Raw genomic sequence first — 15016 nt, 5'->3', positions numbered from 1 at the left:
TGTATTCTCTCACACAGTCAGTGCGTTAACTCCTTCTTCTGACAGTTTTTTTTTTCATGATTTTTTTTTTTTTTTTTTGAGGCACTTGCACCAAAGAAACATTAATATTACACCAGTAACCTCGTCCATACATTTTTAATATGACATGAAATGATTTTCGGTTGCCGAAAAAAATCCATTAGGCTCCCTGGTGTAACTGCTGCCTTGGGCCTTTGCTTTGATATGTCACCGCGCTGGCCCTGCTAGCGCAACACAAAAGCGCCTCACTTCCTCCTGTCGTGGCAACCGACACACTCCATACAATGACACCCCGACCCAATATTATACTCACCCTCCCTTTCCCTCCTTACCTCCGTAACACACACACACACACACACCCTCTCTCTTTTTCTCTCTCACTCATATACACACACACAAACACACACACACACACACTCTTTTTCTCTCTCACTCATATACACACACACAAACACACACAAACACAAACACACACACACACACACACACACTCTCTTTTTCTCTCTCACTCATACACACACACACACACACTTTTTCTCTCTCACTCATATACATTACACACACACACACACACAAAAAACACACACACACACACTCTTTTTCTCTCTCACTCATATACATTACACACACACACACACACACACACACACACACACACACACACACACACACACACACACACACACACACACACACACACACACACACAAACACACACACAAACACTTACAACCCCAGTGACCCTTTTATGGATGTGCTTATTCCACGAGCACTTTGTGTAAAGTGGTGCAGCACAGTGGCACAGTATTATGCATTTGTTTGTTTGCTGGCTTGCTTGCTTGTCCATTGTTGGTGCTGTATGTGTGCGGACTGGAGGACGGCTTTTCACTCTGCCTGCTTTGTTAAATGTCAAATGCTTGTTCAGTGCAATGCAAACAACGACAATGACAGTCTGAAATGCTATGCCACATGCACCGACGCAAATGCACATACATATGCACACATGCATGCATCCGCGTCCCGAACTGCTGCACGTCTTGAGCCTTGCTTTTTAGTACCATCCAAACGAAGGAGTGCAGAGGTTTCCCACAGTTCTTTTGTTTTGCCAGCTTGGTTATTCGTTAGGACGAACTGCCTTCCCTGCCCGCCCGGCTGGCTTTCTTCCCTGAGAGTTCCGCACTGCTACTGTCGCCACCATCATCACTGCCACTGCCACTGTCACCGCCGTCCAGGAACTCCGCAATGGAGGCAGCTCGCTAGCTGACACCCAGGAGGAAACGCGAGACGTTCTCGTACACCACGAAGGTGATGCAACAGGCGGGCGTCACGCGGATGAGGTTGGGCCCGATCCCTTTGTAGAAGCCCACCGCGCCTTCGTTCCTGCAGGGGGTGGGGACATGAATGAAATGCAATGAAAATATTGACTTGGCATACATTTATTTTTCCACGCCAGCTCAGTGGGGAAAAAGAGGGAAAAAAACCCAGTCCCAATCGATTCAGTTCATGAATTTTTCAAGGTCATATGGGGCAGCTAACGTTGGTGTGTGTATTTGTGAGTGTGTGTGTGTGTATGTACACTGTGTGTGTGTGTGTGTGTGTGTGTGTGTGTGTGTGTGTGTGTGTGTGTGTGTGTGTGTGTGTGTGTGTGTGTGTGTGTGTGTTACTATTGCTACATGTTTGTCCTTAGATTACCTCCAGGTTCTCCTGATAACGTCCACCAGGCCATTGTATTTGTTGTGCTGGTCCTGTAAACGAGCTCGGACTACTTGATAGGGGTACGTGGTGGCTACAGCAAATATTTTGGAGAGAGCCGCCATTGCGATATACTCCAGTGGATCCTGACAAGACAGAGGAATAAATCACAGAGGAGAGGTTAAAGAAATAGTCCACCCTTTTTGATTTTCACACACGTATGTGCAGTTCAGGGTTCCCACTCTAATTCAGATATAACATTCCATGATTTTCCATGACTTTCCAGACCCAAAAAACTGAATTTCCATGACCACTTCCGTAAAAAGAAAGGACATTAAACAAAAGATTGTCTTCACCCCTAGAGCCAACGCAGAGCCATCGCCAGACTTAGGTGGGCTCATTGCATTCTAGAATATTGCACATTACAGCGTCAAATCAAGCCGTCTCTGGCGAAGAGTTCTAGTATAACCAGTAGGAAACAATGTTATATACCAAACAAAAATGTTTTTGCTTCTACACAACTGTTAAGAAAATTCCATGATATTCCATGCCTGTGCATGCAAAATGGTAAAATTCCATGACTTTCCATGACAGGAAAAACTTTTATGAAAGTCCATGATATTCCAGAAATTCCATGACCCGTGGGGACCCTGGCAGTTTTTCCAAGTATTAAACATGAATATGCACATAATTTTCTTCACAGTGTGTTCAGTACATCGACTTATTAGTATTAGAATTATTAGCATAGCTTAGCATAATCACTGGAAGTGGATAGAACCATTAGCATCAAGCCACAAGTGACCACTGGACAGAATTAAATAGCTGTTTTTTCACTATGATGAATTTTAAATTAATTTTAAAGAGGTTTATAAGTACATTTGATGATGTTTTGTTTGGTTCCATAGACTTCCATTGATATGGCTGAACAATTAAACTAGGCAATGCGAACACATAGAGAAAAAAATCCTATTTATTCTCATATTTTACCGGGGCTGAATTAGATATGAGCAATTTCCTGAAATGAGGTGGACTGTTCTTTTAAGTGTGAATCACAGCGTCTTTGTGTTGCTTTCAAACACGACTCCACCTGGGCTCCAGAGATATAAAAGCAGGCTATGTTTCATTTTCAGCGATGAATCGTCCTGGAGTCTCCGCCAGAGGCCACTGCTGTGTGTCAACAACAAACAATGTTTGATGGACTAAGTGACTGGCCAGAATTACTCACCAATTTTGCGTCAGACGTCTTATTTCTGTACTTGTTATAATCTCTCTTTAGCTCCTCGTAGGCCATAAACTGTAGTGCACCATGAGACGTTCCGAAAAGGCCTGGCACAAACCCCTGTGGGGAGAGAGAGAGAGAGAGAGAGCGAGAGAGAGAGAGAGAGAGAGAGAGATGATATTGGTCAGACAACAGGATATAACAATTGCAAGTGAGGACACTTGATCTAACATTCTATCCATTATGTATTTTTCTATAGAAATAATTTGTTTCTGCTGCTGGTTTTGCTGTATTATGACCCTGTTCAAACACAAAAAATGATTCAGTGGTACAGTACACCTCCTAGTGGTCATCTGCTGAATTTCACCATGCAGCTTATGCAATCTCCCCACAATGTTATCTAATGTTGGGGTACAGGAATAAACCAGTCAACCTGGAATTCAAGCCAGTACTAGAAAACACTTGCACACTCATGGTACCCTTCAGAAAAGTTGATCAACAAGTTTACACATATGTTTGCCTCATAGAATATCTGTGTTTTAAATATGCTTTGAGGTAGTGATGGCAAAATGAAGCTTTGAAGCTTTAATAGCAAGCAATATAAATTGTATTGAAAAATGGTTCGCGCTTTGAAGCGCTCCATACTCTATGATGACATCTGCTGGCAAAAACGCTGAATTGAAGTTTCAACCAAAAATAAAAATAAATTTAAAAAAATAAATAAATGGATGCTTGAAAAGAAAAGAAAAGATTGCTTTCACGTTTGCTTTTTGCACAAGTTAATGGCTTTCGTTGTGTATTTTAGTCACTGAACTGTGACCATAGTGGGCATAAAACGATCCTAGTCAGTTTGCCACGTTGCATTACAGTTAACTGGAGTAATATTTTATCCAAATACAGCTTACAATATACCTTTAAGACTATGATCATGTCAACTAGAATTCTGGACCATCGAATTCCATGTCAATGGTATCATCATGCCTGGAGCAGGAATTGAAGATGCAATCTCTTCAATCAGAGCGCAGCACCTTAACCACTACACCACGGTCGAGTCTCTTCTCGCTTGCAAAACAAGTGGTCTCTTACACAGTGTTGTCACAGGGCGGATTTACAGAAATCACTTTATAATGACGTTTTACTTTTAAATGTTGCATTTCAAGAGGTCAAATTATATAGAGCACACTTTCCTTAATTCTGCTTTTATGCGTGGAATTATTCAGACTAGGCGACTACAATCATGGAATCGTGCACCACTCTTTGAACAACTTCAATGCGCAACCCTTTCAATTCCATCTCGAGTCATCGCGTTACATTTGAAGCAGAAAATTGATTCAAACGTCACTAATCATATGATCAATACACAGCGAATCAAGCGTCGGTACAACACCGATGCAAACTTTGTTTTGTTTTTTTCAATTTCTCGAGACAAGCGCCGAAGCAGGAGAGTCAGAGGTAACATCACTACTTTGAGGTACTGTGTGCCCGTCTGAGCACTGAATATACACTGTGTGCAGAATTATTAGGCAAACATGTTTTTTGACCATATTGTCCATTTTATGCATATTTTCCGCCACCAACCTCTATGGACATGAACACCTATAGGATTTAAGCATTCCAGGTCATGCATATTTGTATATTAAGAGATGGCGTGATCGAAGGAGCCCAATACCCTATATCAGGTGTGCATAATTATTAGGCAACTTTGTTTTCCTCTGGGAAAATAGGCCAAAAATGAGATCTAACAAACTCTGAAAAGTCTATAAACAATTTTGAAGTCTTCCAGAGGGATGTGACTGTCTTGAAATTGCCCAGATATTGTTCATATCCATCTAATGCACCGTTACGAAGCCATCAGTGTCACATACATTGTGCTAACAAAGTAACTGCCGGATTGAGAAGAATTGAAGGTGAAACTACCACAAAAATGTTACCCTGCAGTGCTGTTATTTATATTATTCCAGAACTGAACCTACATTGAGTGTCCAGAAAAACATTGTATTCAGCACTCAGAGACATGGCCAAGTTAAAACAGGTTGTAACCTGAAGACCACTCAACAAGAAAAGTAAGTCAAGACTGGGTCAAGAAAGGTCTTCAGACAATTTTGTCAATGGTTTTATGAACTTGTGAAAGTGACTGTTAATGGACAAGATCGATGGGCCCATAGCTAGATTGGTAATGTGCACACTCAGATGAGTTCCTGAGTTCTACTCAAATGCCAGCAGAATACTGCATAAATACCATTGTCTTCTTGAAAGATGCAAACGTTTTCCTCACAGATCCAGCTATGGGCTCATCCACCCTATCTGTCAATAGTCACTTTCACCAGTCCATAATACCTTTGAAAACTCTGTCCTAGGGTATTTCTTGACCCAGTCTTGACTTAATTAACTTGTTAAATGGTTGTCTGGTGTCATCCCTTCTTACCTTGGCTATGTCTCTGAGTGCTCAACAACCTGTTCTTCTGGACACATGATGTAAGTTTGCATTCTGGAATATGATAGCACTGCAGGGTAACACTTTTCTTGTAGTTTTACCTTAAATTCTTCTTAATTTTTGGCAGTGACATTTCATGTTAGACTGATGACTTTGTAACTGTGCATTTGATACTTCTGTGCTAACGTGACCAACATCTTGCCAATTTCGAGACAGCCACATCCCTCTGGAAGACTTCAGAATTGTTTATAGACTTTTCAGAGTTTGTTAGATCTCTTTTATGGACCATTTTCCCAGAAGAAAGCAAAGTTGCCTAATAATTATGCACACCGGATATTGGGTGTTGGGCTCCTTTTATCACATCCCCATCTTATTATACACATATGCATGATCTGGAATGCTTAAATCAAATAGGTTTTCATGTTCATAAAGGTTGGTGGCGGAAAATACGCATAAAATGGACAATATGGTCAAAAAACATGTTTGCCTAATAATTCTGCACACAGTGTAGATTGACATAATGTAAATGTTAAGGTTTATGCATATGGAAAGACAAAGAGTGTGCATGCATAAGCATCATAAGATCATCTCAATCTAAATCCAGTACTCCGACATGCATTACTTCATGTACTTTGCATGTGCAAACGTAATCATATTTGCATATGTATGCATGCAGATAAACATCTTTGTATCATTGTGTGTGTGTGTGTGTGTGTGTACACCCTCATGCGCTTCCAACATGGCGTACATGCTAAGACCGGAGTTGTGAGCGCCTCCAAAACTGCTGTAAATTCTTGCGTTGTAATTACCATCGTTAACGCAAGCAGATCTGTAACATTTATGTCCTTATGCTTATGTACATGTTATGAATTGTTTACACAAATTAAGTAATTAAAATGTGTGTGTGTGTGTGTGTGTGTGTGTGTGTGTGTGTGTGTGTGTGTGTGTGTGTGTGTGTGTGTGTGTGTGTGTGATCCTACCCGATATAGTCCAGGTATTCCCTCACTCTTGTAGATCTTGACGAGTGCATCCACCATGCCCTTGTACTGTTTCCTACTGCGGTCTGCACTGTACTGGAGCACTAGCTGTGTCTTGGTCACCCAGATAGGATTGGTTATGCACATTGTCAACATGCCTTTGAAGAAAGAAAAAGAAAATGTGTTGGAACGGTATCGCAATTATTCGTGTGTTCAATGATGAACACACTTTTCTGTTTCACACATGGGTTCTCTGCTATAATAAAGACTCCTTCAATGGCTGTCAAAAGAAGTATACACAAAGATTATCCTCAGCGAACTCGCTGTCCAACTCAATACCTTTCACAAAATGGCCGATCATTATTGTAGAGCTCCGGGAAGCTATAAGCCATTGTTCATGTAATTGACTTTAATGGAGGGCAATTAAATTGCACAGGGACTCATTTAAGAAGTGTGACCGCAAGGTCTGCACACTAGGGGATGTCTATGCAACCCTACCGGAAGAGTTCAAATTAATTATGCTTTTATTAATGTCACATGGGGGTGATATAGTAGACGTAAAATCATGAGGTGGGTTTTTTTTGAAGGGGGATAATCTAATTACCGTCAATCAGGGCGTAAGGAATGGCCATGTCCTTTCACTTACAAAGGAATAGCTGCCAAATTTTGAGCTGAACAGAATACTTAAAACTACTCAAATGGCATAAGGATTGAAAGATTTACAATGGATTGGTAGGTCTATATGAGTGGTCTCTTGAACAATGTATGAGTGAGTAGCAGGGCTGCAGACAGTTTTGGCCAGGCCCAGGACAAAGTAATCTGAACAGACACCATCACATAACATACTATGTAGTACAGGGGCAGAGCTATAGCGGGGGCAAGCAGGGCATTTGTCCCTATGCCCAGGGCCCTCCAGAATTGGTGGCGGGGGCCTTATTATGGCCGTGTGGGGGGCTATATCAGTGTTTTGCCCTGGGGCCCTGTGTGAAATTGTTCCGCCACTGATGTAATGAGAACTGGGCCCGTGACAACTGACCCCTTTGCCCCTCCACCACCGACCCCAATTGGCTGCCCTGGGGTGAGTTTCTCAATAGAGAAGTTGTTAGCCTGTTAGCAACTTCGGTAGTTGCCAATGGGAAAATGTATTGAAAACAACAAAGTAGCTAATGTAGTAAGCAACTTTGGTTTTGAGAAATTCACCCCTGGTGTGGTGCATGAACAGAACCATTTCATTCAGCAAAGGGGTGTGTCAATGGGGGGAGTGGCATGCCTGACCCCAGATGACCTCTACGTTTGGAGACTTGCAGATTTAAAAAAAGGCACATTTCACAAGACACCACCCTGACACAGCTGTGTCCACGGGAACCAGACTGGAGCAGTACTGACCTGCCTGCGCCGCTGAAAGCATGTGCTCTGTGGCACTCAATTCGGTCTGGCGACCTTCTTTGGTGTACGCTTTGATGGCGTTGTAACTGAAAGAGAAACCATGTTTATAGGACACTGAAAAAAAACAGTGTGCAAAGTGCAATGGCACCCACGCAATCAAATAATTACTTGACAGAACGACCATAGTCACTTACAAGAAGAAATACAGTCCCCATGAGGCTCCAGCTCCCCAGATGTTAGGTGTCACACCCTGGTACAGTCCTCGGAGTCCTTCTTGTTGCCAGATGCTTCTCATACAGTTCACTATGCCACTGTACTTAGGCCTTAGCTGAAGGCCATCACTTACTGCCAGGGCAATGCGCACACACACACACACACACACACACACACACACACACACACACACACACACACACACACACACACACACACACACACACATTAGAGCTAAGCATCAATATGTGAATCCATATCCATAGACGTGTACAATGCAATGCCTTAACCAGCTGTTGTCCCTGTCAGTCAAGAAGACTGTCAGAGCTGTCAAGAAGCCGCTAACACTGAAATAATAAAAATGACTACAAATCTGACATTTACTGCTGGCCGTCTTTGGCAGGCTCTCGAGAGATTATTTTCCTTTCATTTGACACGTGCGAACATGAAGTGCTAGATGGCATGACAGACAGTTAATAGACCTTTAACATATGCGTGCATGCATGCATGACACTAGACACTTCACATCTCCGTATCTTGTGTGATGCAACACTTCATAGCCCATGTGGTATATGGATTCAGTACATCAACAACGACTGCTTTACAACTTGTGCAACAAGCAATGTCCCTTACCTGCGAATCTAATTTTGACTAGATCCAGTGGATGCAGAATCATCGTTGACACAACTCCCCCACTTAATCCGGCCACCAGATTTTCAACTTTGACATGGCTTACGAGTCGCAGAAACGATTCTGTCACCGTTTTGGGGCTGCCAGCCTTCTCCGGGGTTATTGGAAGGGCTGCATTCACAGTCGTGCCCTGAGTAGACGCGGGGCTCATGGTTGTCAACTTCGAAAATGTACACGACAAAAAGCAAAGTATAACAATTTACAAACGTCTATATGTCAAGTCATGACCATAATGCGTATGTTAAGTAATTATTCGAACCCACATTTCAACTATGACCTTCTCTGTTGTGCCCATAGGTGGAAGCTAAGGTAGCTAACTAGCGTGTGAGACTAGCCGCAGATGCAGACTGAAGGAGCTGCAACGTCACCACGCCCATTGGCGGGGTCAGAGGCAAGGGACGTGTCATAACAAAAGTCTTCAAAAAGAACTAAATTCACAGCAGTTGATTTTTTTTCTTTTTAATATGAAAAGCACATTTTCAAACATTCGCTGGAAAACTGACATTTTCATTTAATTCTACTCATACATAATTCCACAAGCCCAATACAGAATTAGCATTTGTGCTGACAGGATAGCAGGGGTAGACATAACACATTATGCAAATAGCAGTATGTAGATTGATTGTAATATCATATTACGTCCAAATATATAAAAAGAACGAACAAACTACATTAAATTTCCCCTAATATAGACACGTCTAAGGGTTTGTTAAACTAATAAACTTTGGCAGCAAACATGCTCCAGAAAACCAACCATTCAGAAAACCAACCATTCAGAAAACCATCTAGAAAACCATCCATTCAGCCATTGTAAAAAATAAAATAAAAATAACACACAATTTGGCCTTTTTCACTATGTGGCGGTAACAGCTTCTGACAAGGACAAGACGACGCTTCAAAATGTTCCCACAGAATGTGTCACAGCCCCACAGAAAAATCCCCCAGTCACTGGTGTGTAACCACAGATCCCAGAAAACCTCAATAAATGTCTCTGTTCGCAGAGGTGTATAACACCAGTTCAGACGTAAAAACCCTGGCGCAGTTCCCTTCCAACACAGGTTACCTCACTATGTGACTTGTGTACCTGCTTTGAGAGTTCATTATGATCAACTCACTCAGAGCTGGTAGGACCTAGTTTGTTAAAGAGAACAGTTATGCACATCCTTGGTCAATGTGCAGGACAAAGGCCAACTCAGGTTAGATTGAGAGGTTCACACACTTGAAATCCTTTTTTTAAGCAACACTTCAGAATAACAGTCCGTTGTGAAGCTTTATAAATGAGCTAATTATCAACCAAATATTTGCAAACGTATGTAATTGTGTAAGAAATGCAATGTTAACACAACATACACAACAGCACAGCAGCAGCACCAGTCTTGGAAGTTTGTCCAAACAGCAAGAGATGAAACCACTGGGTAAAGAAGTGTCCGGGAGGCAACCACACATCAGTAGTACAGAAGTATAGAAAATAGCCTCTTAAGTTCTCCAACTCCTGCCAAAGCCTGTAGTCTTGTTTACAAAATGTCAGCGCTCTTTTGGTTAGCTTAATCAAACAGGTTCAGAGGTGTGGGTAGCTGCCCAACCATACAACTTCCCTGGCATTTTTGAGGACGGGATAGGAAGTTTGTTCAGCACTTCTAACATTTTCTGTTAAAATTGGAAATTACATGCATTTAGCGCAGATTTAGCAGTTTTCAGCTTTGGGTGTTCTGCCGATTCATGCACAACTGCCTCAATGCCAGAATCGAGGCTTTATGCACGTCAACAAGAAACCCTACAGACGGCAGCATTAATAAATGTTAATAAATCGTTAATAAAGCTAAAAGTAACCTTTATTCTAGAGTGTTATTCATTTTCTGTTTTATTACATGGCAGAACCATGTCTTGAAGACCTCAATGGTGGCCATGGAATAAAACAAACAAACAAAAACAAAAAAGATCTCAGGTATGCAGACCTCTCAATAGAAAAACCGGGATCAAGTTTGCGGCAAGGTTTTTACCTCCTGGACCCGGAGGAATGACACCTCTGTTCTGCTGTAACTGCACTTGGTTCTGTATTTATGACCAGTGATGGGCAAAATGGATTCATTAGTAACAAGCCAGTGCCACACATTCCCAATGACTTGGTTTTAACGAGTCCAATTCGGCCAGGTGATCACCTGGTTGAACTGGACAGGGAGCTATACTAGTAACAAGCTGGTTCAGGAGTAAGCCAGGCTCAAAAATACTGAATCAGAGCAAGATATCGCAAAACACGCCCACTCAATGCAAAAGCGTGTGCTCAAGTTGGGTCTCCTAAGGGGGCGTTGTCCCCTACTTCTTCTGCTCTTTTTGAGGTGTTTGCGCAAGACGTGCGCTACCGCCATCTACAGCGGTGAGGGGACTTCATTGATTCTCAACCTCAGGACTCCGAAGGTCTCCTAACCGAAGGTCTCCTAAAGGGGCGTTCACCCGACATAAAGTGGATACCGGAAAAAAGAAACAAAATGACGCTTCTTGTTAGATCCACTTTCTTTGCCAGGCTCTTCCATTAGATGATTTACCTCTTAACTTAACCTGGTTTACTCCTGAACCAGTTTCTTGGTACAGGCCCCAGATAAAACAAGGTCAATTGGAATGTGTGGCCCTAGATTGTAACTAATGAATATATTTTCCCCATGACAGGTTGAGCCTCTCTCCAACTCCAACTCCAACTTGCTACTGTATATATCTAGGACAGGTTGAGCATCCCGCCGTGAGCGGGCGGCGGGGGGGCCCCGTACGAGTGCGGGGGGAACGCCACGCCGCCCACCACCAGGGCCTCGGGCTCCAGCGGGGGCATCTTGCCCTGCTGCTGCTGCATCTGGAAGTAGCTGCAGAGGAGCCCGCGCACCTGCTCGGCGTTGGGGTCGTCCATGTAGGCGGGCGAGCCCATGATGGGCTGCGGGCACTCCAGCTGGCGCACCTCCTCCAGCCACTCGTCGCGGAAGGGGTCGCCGTGCATCTCGCAGACGTTGTGCAGCACGCAGCTGGCCAGCGCCATCATGGGCACCAGCTCCAGGTGGGTCTCGCTGCGCCGGTGGCAGCACTGCCAGCGGCCGCGCAGGCGCCGGAAGGCGTGGTCGATGGTGGCGCGGCAGTTGTTCAGGTGCCCGTTGAAGTTGAGCTGCGAGGTGGAGAGCTGCGGCGAGGGCGCGTAGGCCTTCATCAGCCAGTTGTGTAAAGGGTATCCCTCGTCGCCCAGCAGGAGGTAGCCCACCGGCTGGCCCATGAGCATCAGGGGCGGCTGGGGCGAGAGCCCCCCGTCGCGGGCCATGATCCACAGCTCCGAGCTCTGCAGCACCGTGGCGTCCTCCGTGCCGCCGGGGAAGCCCACGCAGACGTCCCAGAAGCAGCCCTGGGCGTTGACCACGCCCTGCATGACCACCGAGTGGCCGCCGTCCTTGCGCAGCCAGCAGTCGCGCGAGCGCGCCGGCGGCGAGCGGATGGGGATGTGCAGGGTGTCCAGGACGCCCACGCAGTGCGGGAAGCCCCACTTCATGTGGAAGGCGCGCGCTGTCTCGGCCAGCTCCTGCCCGCCGGGGTGGTGCATGTAGAGCGGCTTGAGCAGCATGATGATGGCGTCGCACACCTCGCGCACGCACTGGCTGAGCGTGGAGATGCTCTCGCCGAACAGCTCGCGCAGCAGGTGGTAGTCCATGTTGGTGGCCAGCCGAATGAGGGCCACGGCCACGCGCTTGTCCAGCGGCAGCGTGAGCTTGCTGGGGCTCATGAGCAGGCCCGACTGGGAGAACTGGGGCTTGAGCGTGTTGCAGAGCAGGTAGAAGGTGTCCTTGGTGACGTGGAAGCGCTGCAGCCACTCCTGCGGGCCGAACTCCCGGAGGACCACGCGCTCCCACCAGTCCGACTGGACGGGGCAGTCGCTGTGGCTGTTGTTGCTGGACACGGTGGACACATCGCTGCACGGGCTCTCCGATGACGACAGGAGGGAGATTGTAGGTGGAGCTGGGTTGAGCTGGAAAAGTAACAAAAACGATGACAAAAAAGATGATATTAATCATGTTAATTGCCTTTAACAGCTGTTCTATTACCTTTTACCTTTATTTTGGTCTATCTTTGGCAGAAACGTCCCTTGTTTGAACAATAACCCTGCCATGTATAGTAGTTCCATGGCCCAATTCATAATTGTTTTCATTAAATTGATTAATTAATTAATTAATTAATGTATCTTAAGTTTTAATTTCGCAAGATATGCTGCCACTAGCCCAGGACGCCCTTGTAGAAGAGATTTTTTTTAATCTCAAACGGTAAAATAAATGCTAAAATAAAGGTTTGAAAATAAATAAATAAATATCCAGCACTTTTACTTTCCTTATAAAGTTTGTCCACCTCTGCACAAGTGAATGTTTTCTGACACTAAAATATTTTCGACATGCTGCTTGCTAGTAGACAGAAGTGGCGAGGCCCCCCATGAAAACCCTGCAATGCAGCGCATCACAGTTGTTTACCACCCAGCTGTTTGTCAACATTTAACGATGTTAGTCTCGACTAGTTTGCTTGTTCATGGTCAACAAGAATTGTGGTCCACCTTGGATCCATCATGGACGAACCTGCACACTAACAAAATGGCCTACTGTGTGAAAACGCACACAATAAAACGTGTGACACAACAACAGCAAGATGCACCCCTGACCCGTCGGACTGTAGTAGCAAGGAAGTTAAGCGAAGGCCAAAACGTACCTTTTGCATCCGCTCATATTTATGGTAGAGAAATCTTCGATGTCGGACATTTCTATGGAGTGCTACGCGCCGTTCAAAAATCTGATTGCTGATTATTTCTTGTCGCCTCTTAACAGTAAACATCAACCTCGTCTTTAGCCTCGCGAGCTCCTCCTCCCTTTCCTTGTCAATTGTACTTTCCTCCTCCTGTTCGTCGACTTCGTCAATTGTGCCCATTGTGCATTGTTCCTCCATCGTTTTATAACGCCAACTAGTTCTGTACAAAGCGAGGCTAAAACACTAAAACCTAATGAAATACTTGTAAGAATTCGGCGGCTAGTGAAATTACAAAGTAGCACAGCGGTTTCATTCTTGACGCAAGCAACCGCGATGACTGACCGATGCGTTCAATGCCAAAATAAAAGTCGCTGTTGTAGTAATTTTAAACAAAGAAAGTGAGTAGTGCCCCCTATCGATTAAGGTTGGGTTTTTCTCAAGCCACGTGGACGCAGGGGGGCGACAGCGACGCCCTTACAAATTTAAGCACATTACAGTAAAATTAGGCCTTACTGTTTTGGCAGATCAGTAATAGTCGAGTACATCTATGCCCAAAATGCACCAAACCCCAAAAAAATTGATACAAAAGGTTTTTCAACTGATTTCAATACATCCAGCTGTCCTCACTAACATACTAAAAATCTAGGAAAATCTAACTTCAGGAAAGGTGTCATTTTCAAGATCAAAGTTTTTTAAAATAAAGGTTACTACATGATAATTACATAGGCTTGAACTAACATGTTTTCAGGATTTTTTCAGGTTTGGGTGGATAAAGACACTACTGCTATGGTAATATCCATGTGTTGTTTGTTAGGGCACATCATCAGTGATGAATCATGGTGTCACTAGGTATTTTGGGTCTTTCAGCAGCTGAACTGAATAGACAGGAGCCACTACATGTGTAAGTAGAGGGCAAGGTGAAACGGTTGGTACTGGAGACAGACAATGTCCTGAAAGGACATAGGGCTTTAGCATAGCTTTCGGGTAAGCCAGAGTAGGGCCTGTTGTAGCTTCATAGGCAAGGGTCAGGGCCTTGTATTCAATTAGGGCATGAAAAAGAGGACATGACTGGGAAACTGAGGCTATGTGGTCAGAGAATGATAGATGGTCATCAACAATGACACTTAGATTTCTTGTGGCCTTATATGAGGCAACAGTAGCAGAATCCATATTGAGTTCGATATCATGGCAACCTAAATCTTTGGCTGGGATCACCAGCAGTGCATTTGGGCGAGGCTCAACTGAAGGTTGCATTCCTTCATACTTGTGGATAGTTCAGAGAGGCAAGTGGAAATGTGTGTGACCGTGGAGTCATCTGGCACAAAGTAACTGTGCTTCATCGGTGTAACAGTAGTATGAGAAGCTGTGAGAACAGATAACATGGCCCAGTGATGTGGTGTACATGGCAAATAGGAGTCCCAGCACCAGCCCTTAGGACACCTCTGTGGAGAGGCTATGATTTGAGGACAGCTGACCTTGCCCTTGATACATGCTAAGAATGATACCACCAGACTCAAAGAATGTCTTGAAGAACTTGAGAAACATAAAACTCAATTATTTATCTAAGAGAGATGTTAAATAATCATGTTTTGAAAAAAAAAATGCTAGCTGGTGAGTCTGCACAAAGATTTT

The 15016-nt window shown here is 44.2% G+C and overlaps 2 protein-coding genes across 3 annotated transcripts; both read right to left on the bottom strand.

Annotated features, from left to right (window-relative positions):
* Positions 1-116: 116 nt before the first annotated feature.
* Positions 117-8982, bottom strand: LOC134449184 (solute carrier family 25 member 32-like). 2 transcript variants are annotated; one of them, XM_063199005.1, is made up of 8 exons: positions 8893-8952; positions 8573-8759; positions 7921-8071; positions 7727-7812; positions 6344-6498; positions 2936-3049; positions 1711-1856; positions 117-1398 (listed from the first exon to the last, which is right to left on the bottom strand). In XM_063199005.1, exons 2-8 carry the CDS (start codon positions 8613-8615, stop codon positions 1275-1277), a joined length of 819 nt encoding a protein of 272 aa, XP_063055075.1. In that variant the 5' UTR covers positions 8616-8759; positions 8893-8952; the 3' UTR covers positions 117-1274. The 2 variants fall into 2 exon arrangements, with proteins under 2 accessions (XP_063055075.1, XP_063055074.1); XM_063199004.1 differs by having other exon boundaries at positions 8573-8982.
* A 90-nt stretch (positions 8983-9072) lies between these two features.
* On the bottom strand, positions 9073-13720 carry LOC134448429 (uncharacterized). The gene is made up of 2 exons (XM_063198105.1): positions 13349-13720; positions 9073-12623 (listed from the first exon to the last, which is right to left on the bottom strand). The coding sequence occupies exons 1-2, from the start codon at positions 13580-13582 to the stop codon at positions 11340-11342; spliced, it is 1518 nt and encodes a 505-aa protein (XP_063054175.1). The 5' UTR covers positions 13583-13720; the 3' UTR covers positions 9073-11339.
* Positions 13721-15016: the final 1296 nt, after the last annotated feature.

This window comes from Engraulis encrasicolus, chromosome 5 (assembly GCF_034702125.1).
Source record: "Engraulis encrasicolus isolate BLACKSEA-1 chromosome 5, IST_EnEncr_1.0, whole genome shotgun sequence".
NCBI classification, from domain to species: domain Eukaryota; kingdom Metazoa; phylum Chordata; class Actinopteri; order Clupeiformes; family Engraulidae; genus Engraulis; species Engraulis encrasicolus.
This window is presented reverse-complemented; position numbering and strand designations above follow the sequence as displayed.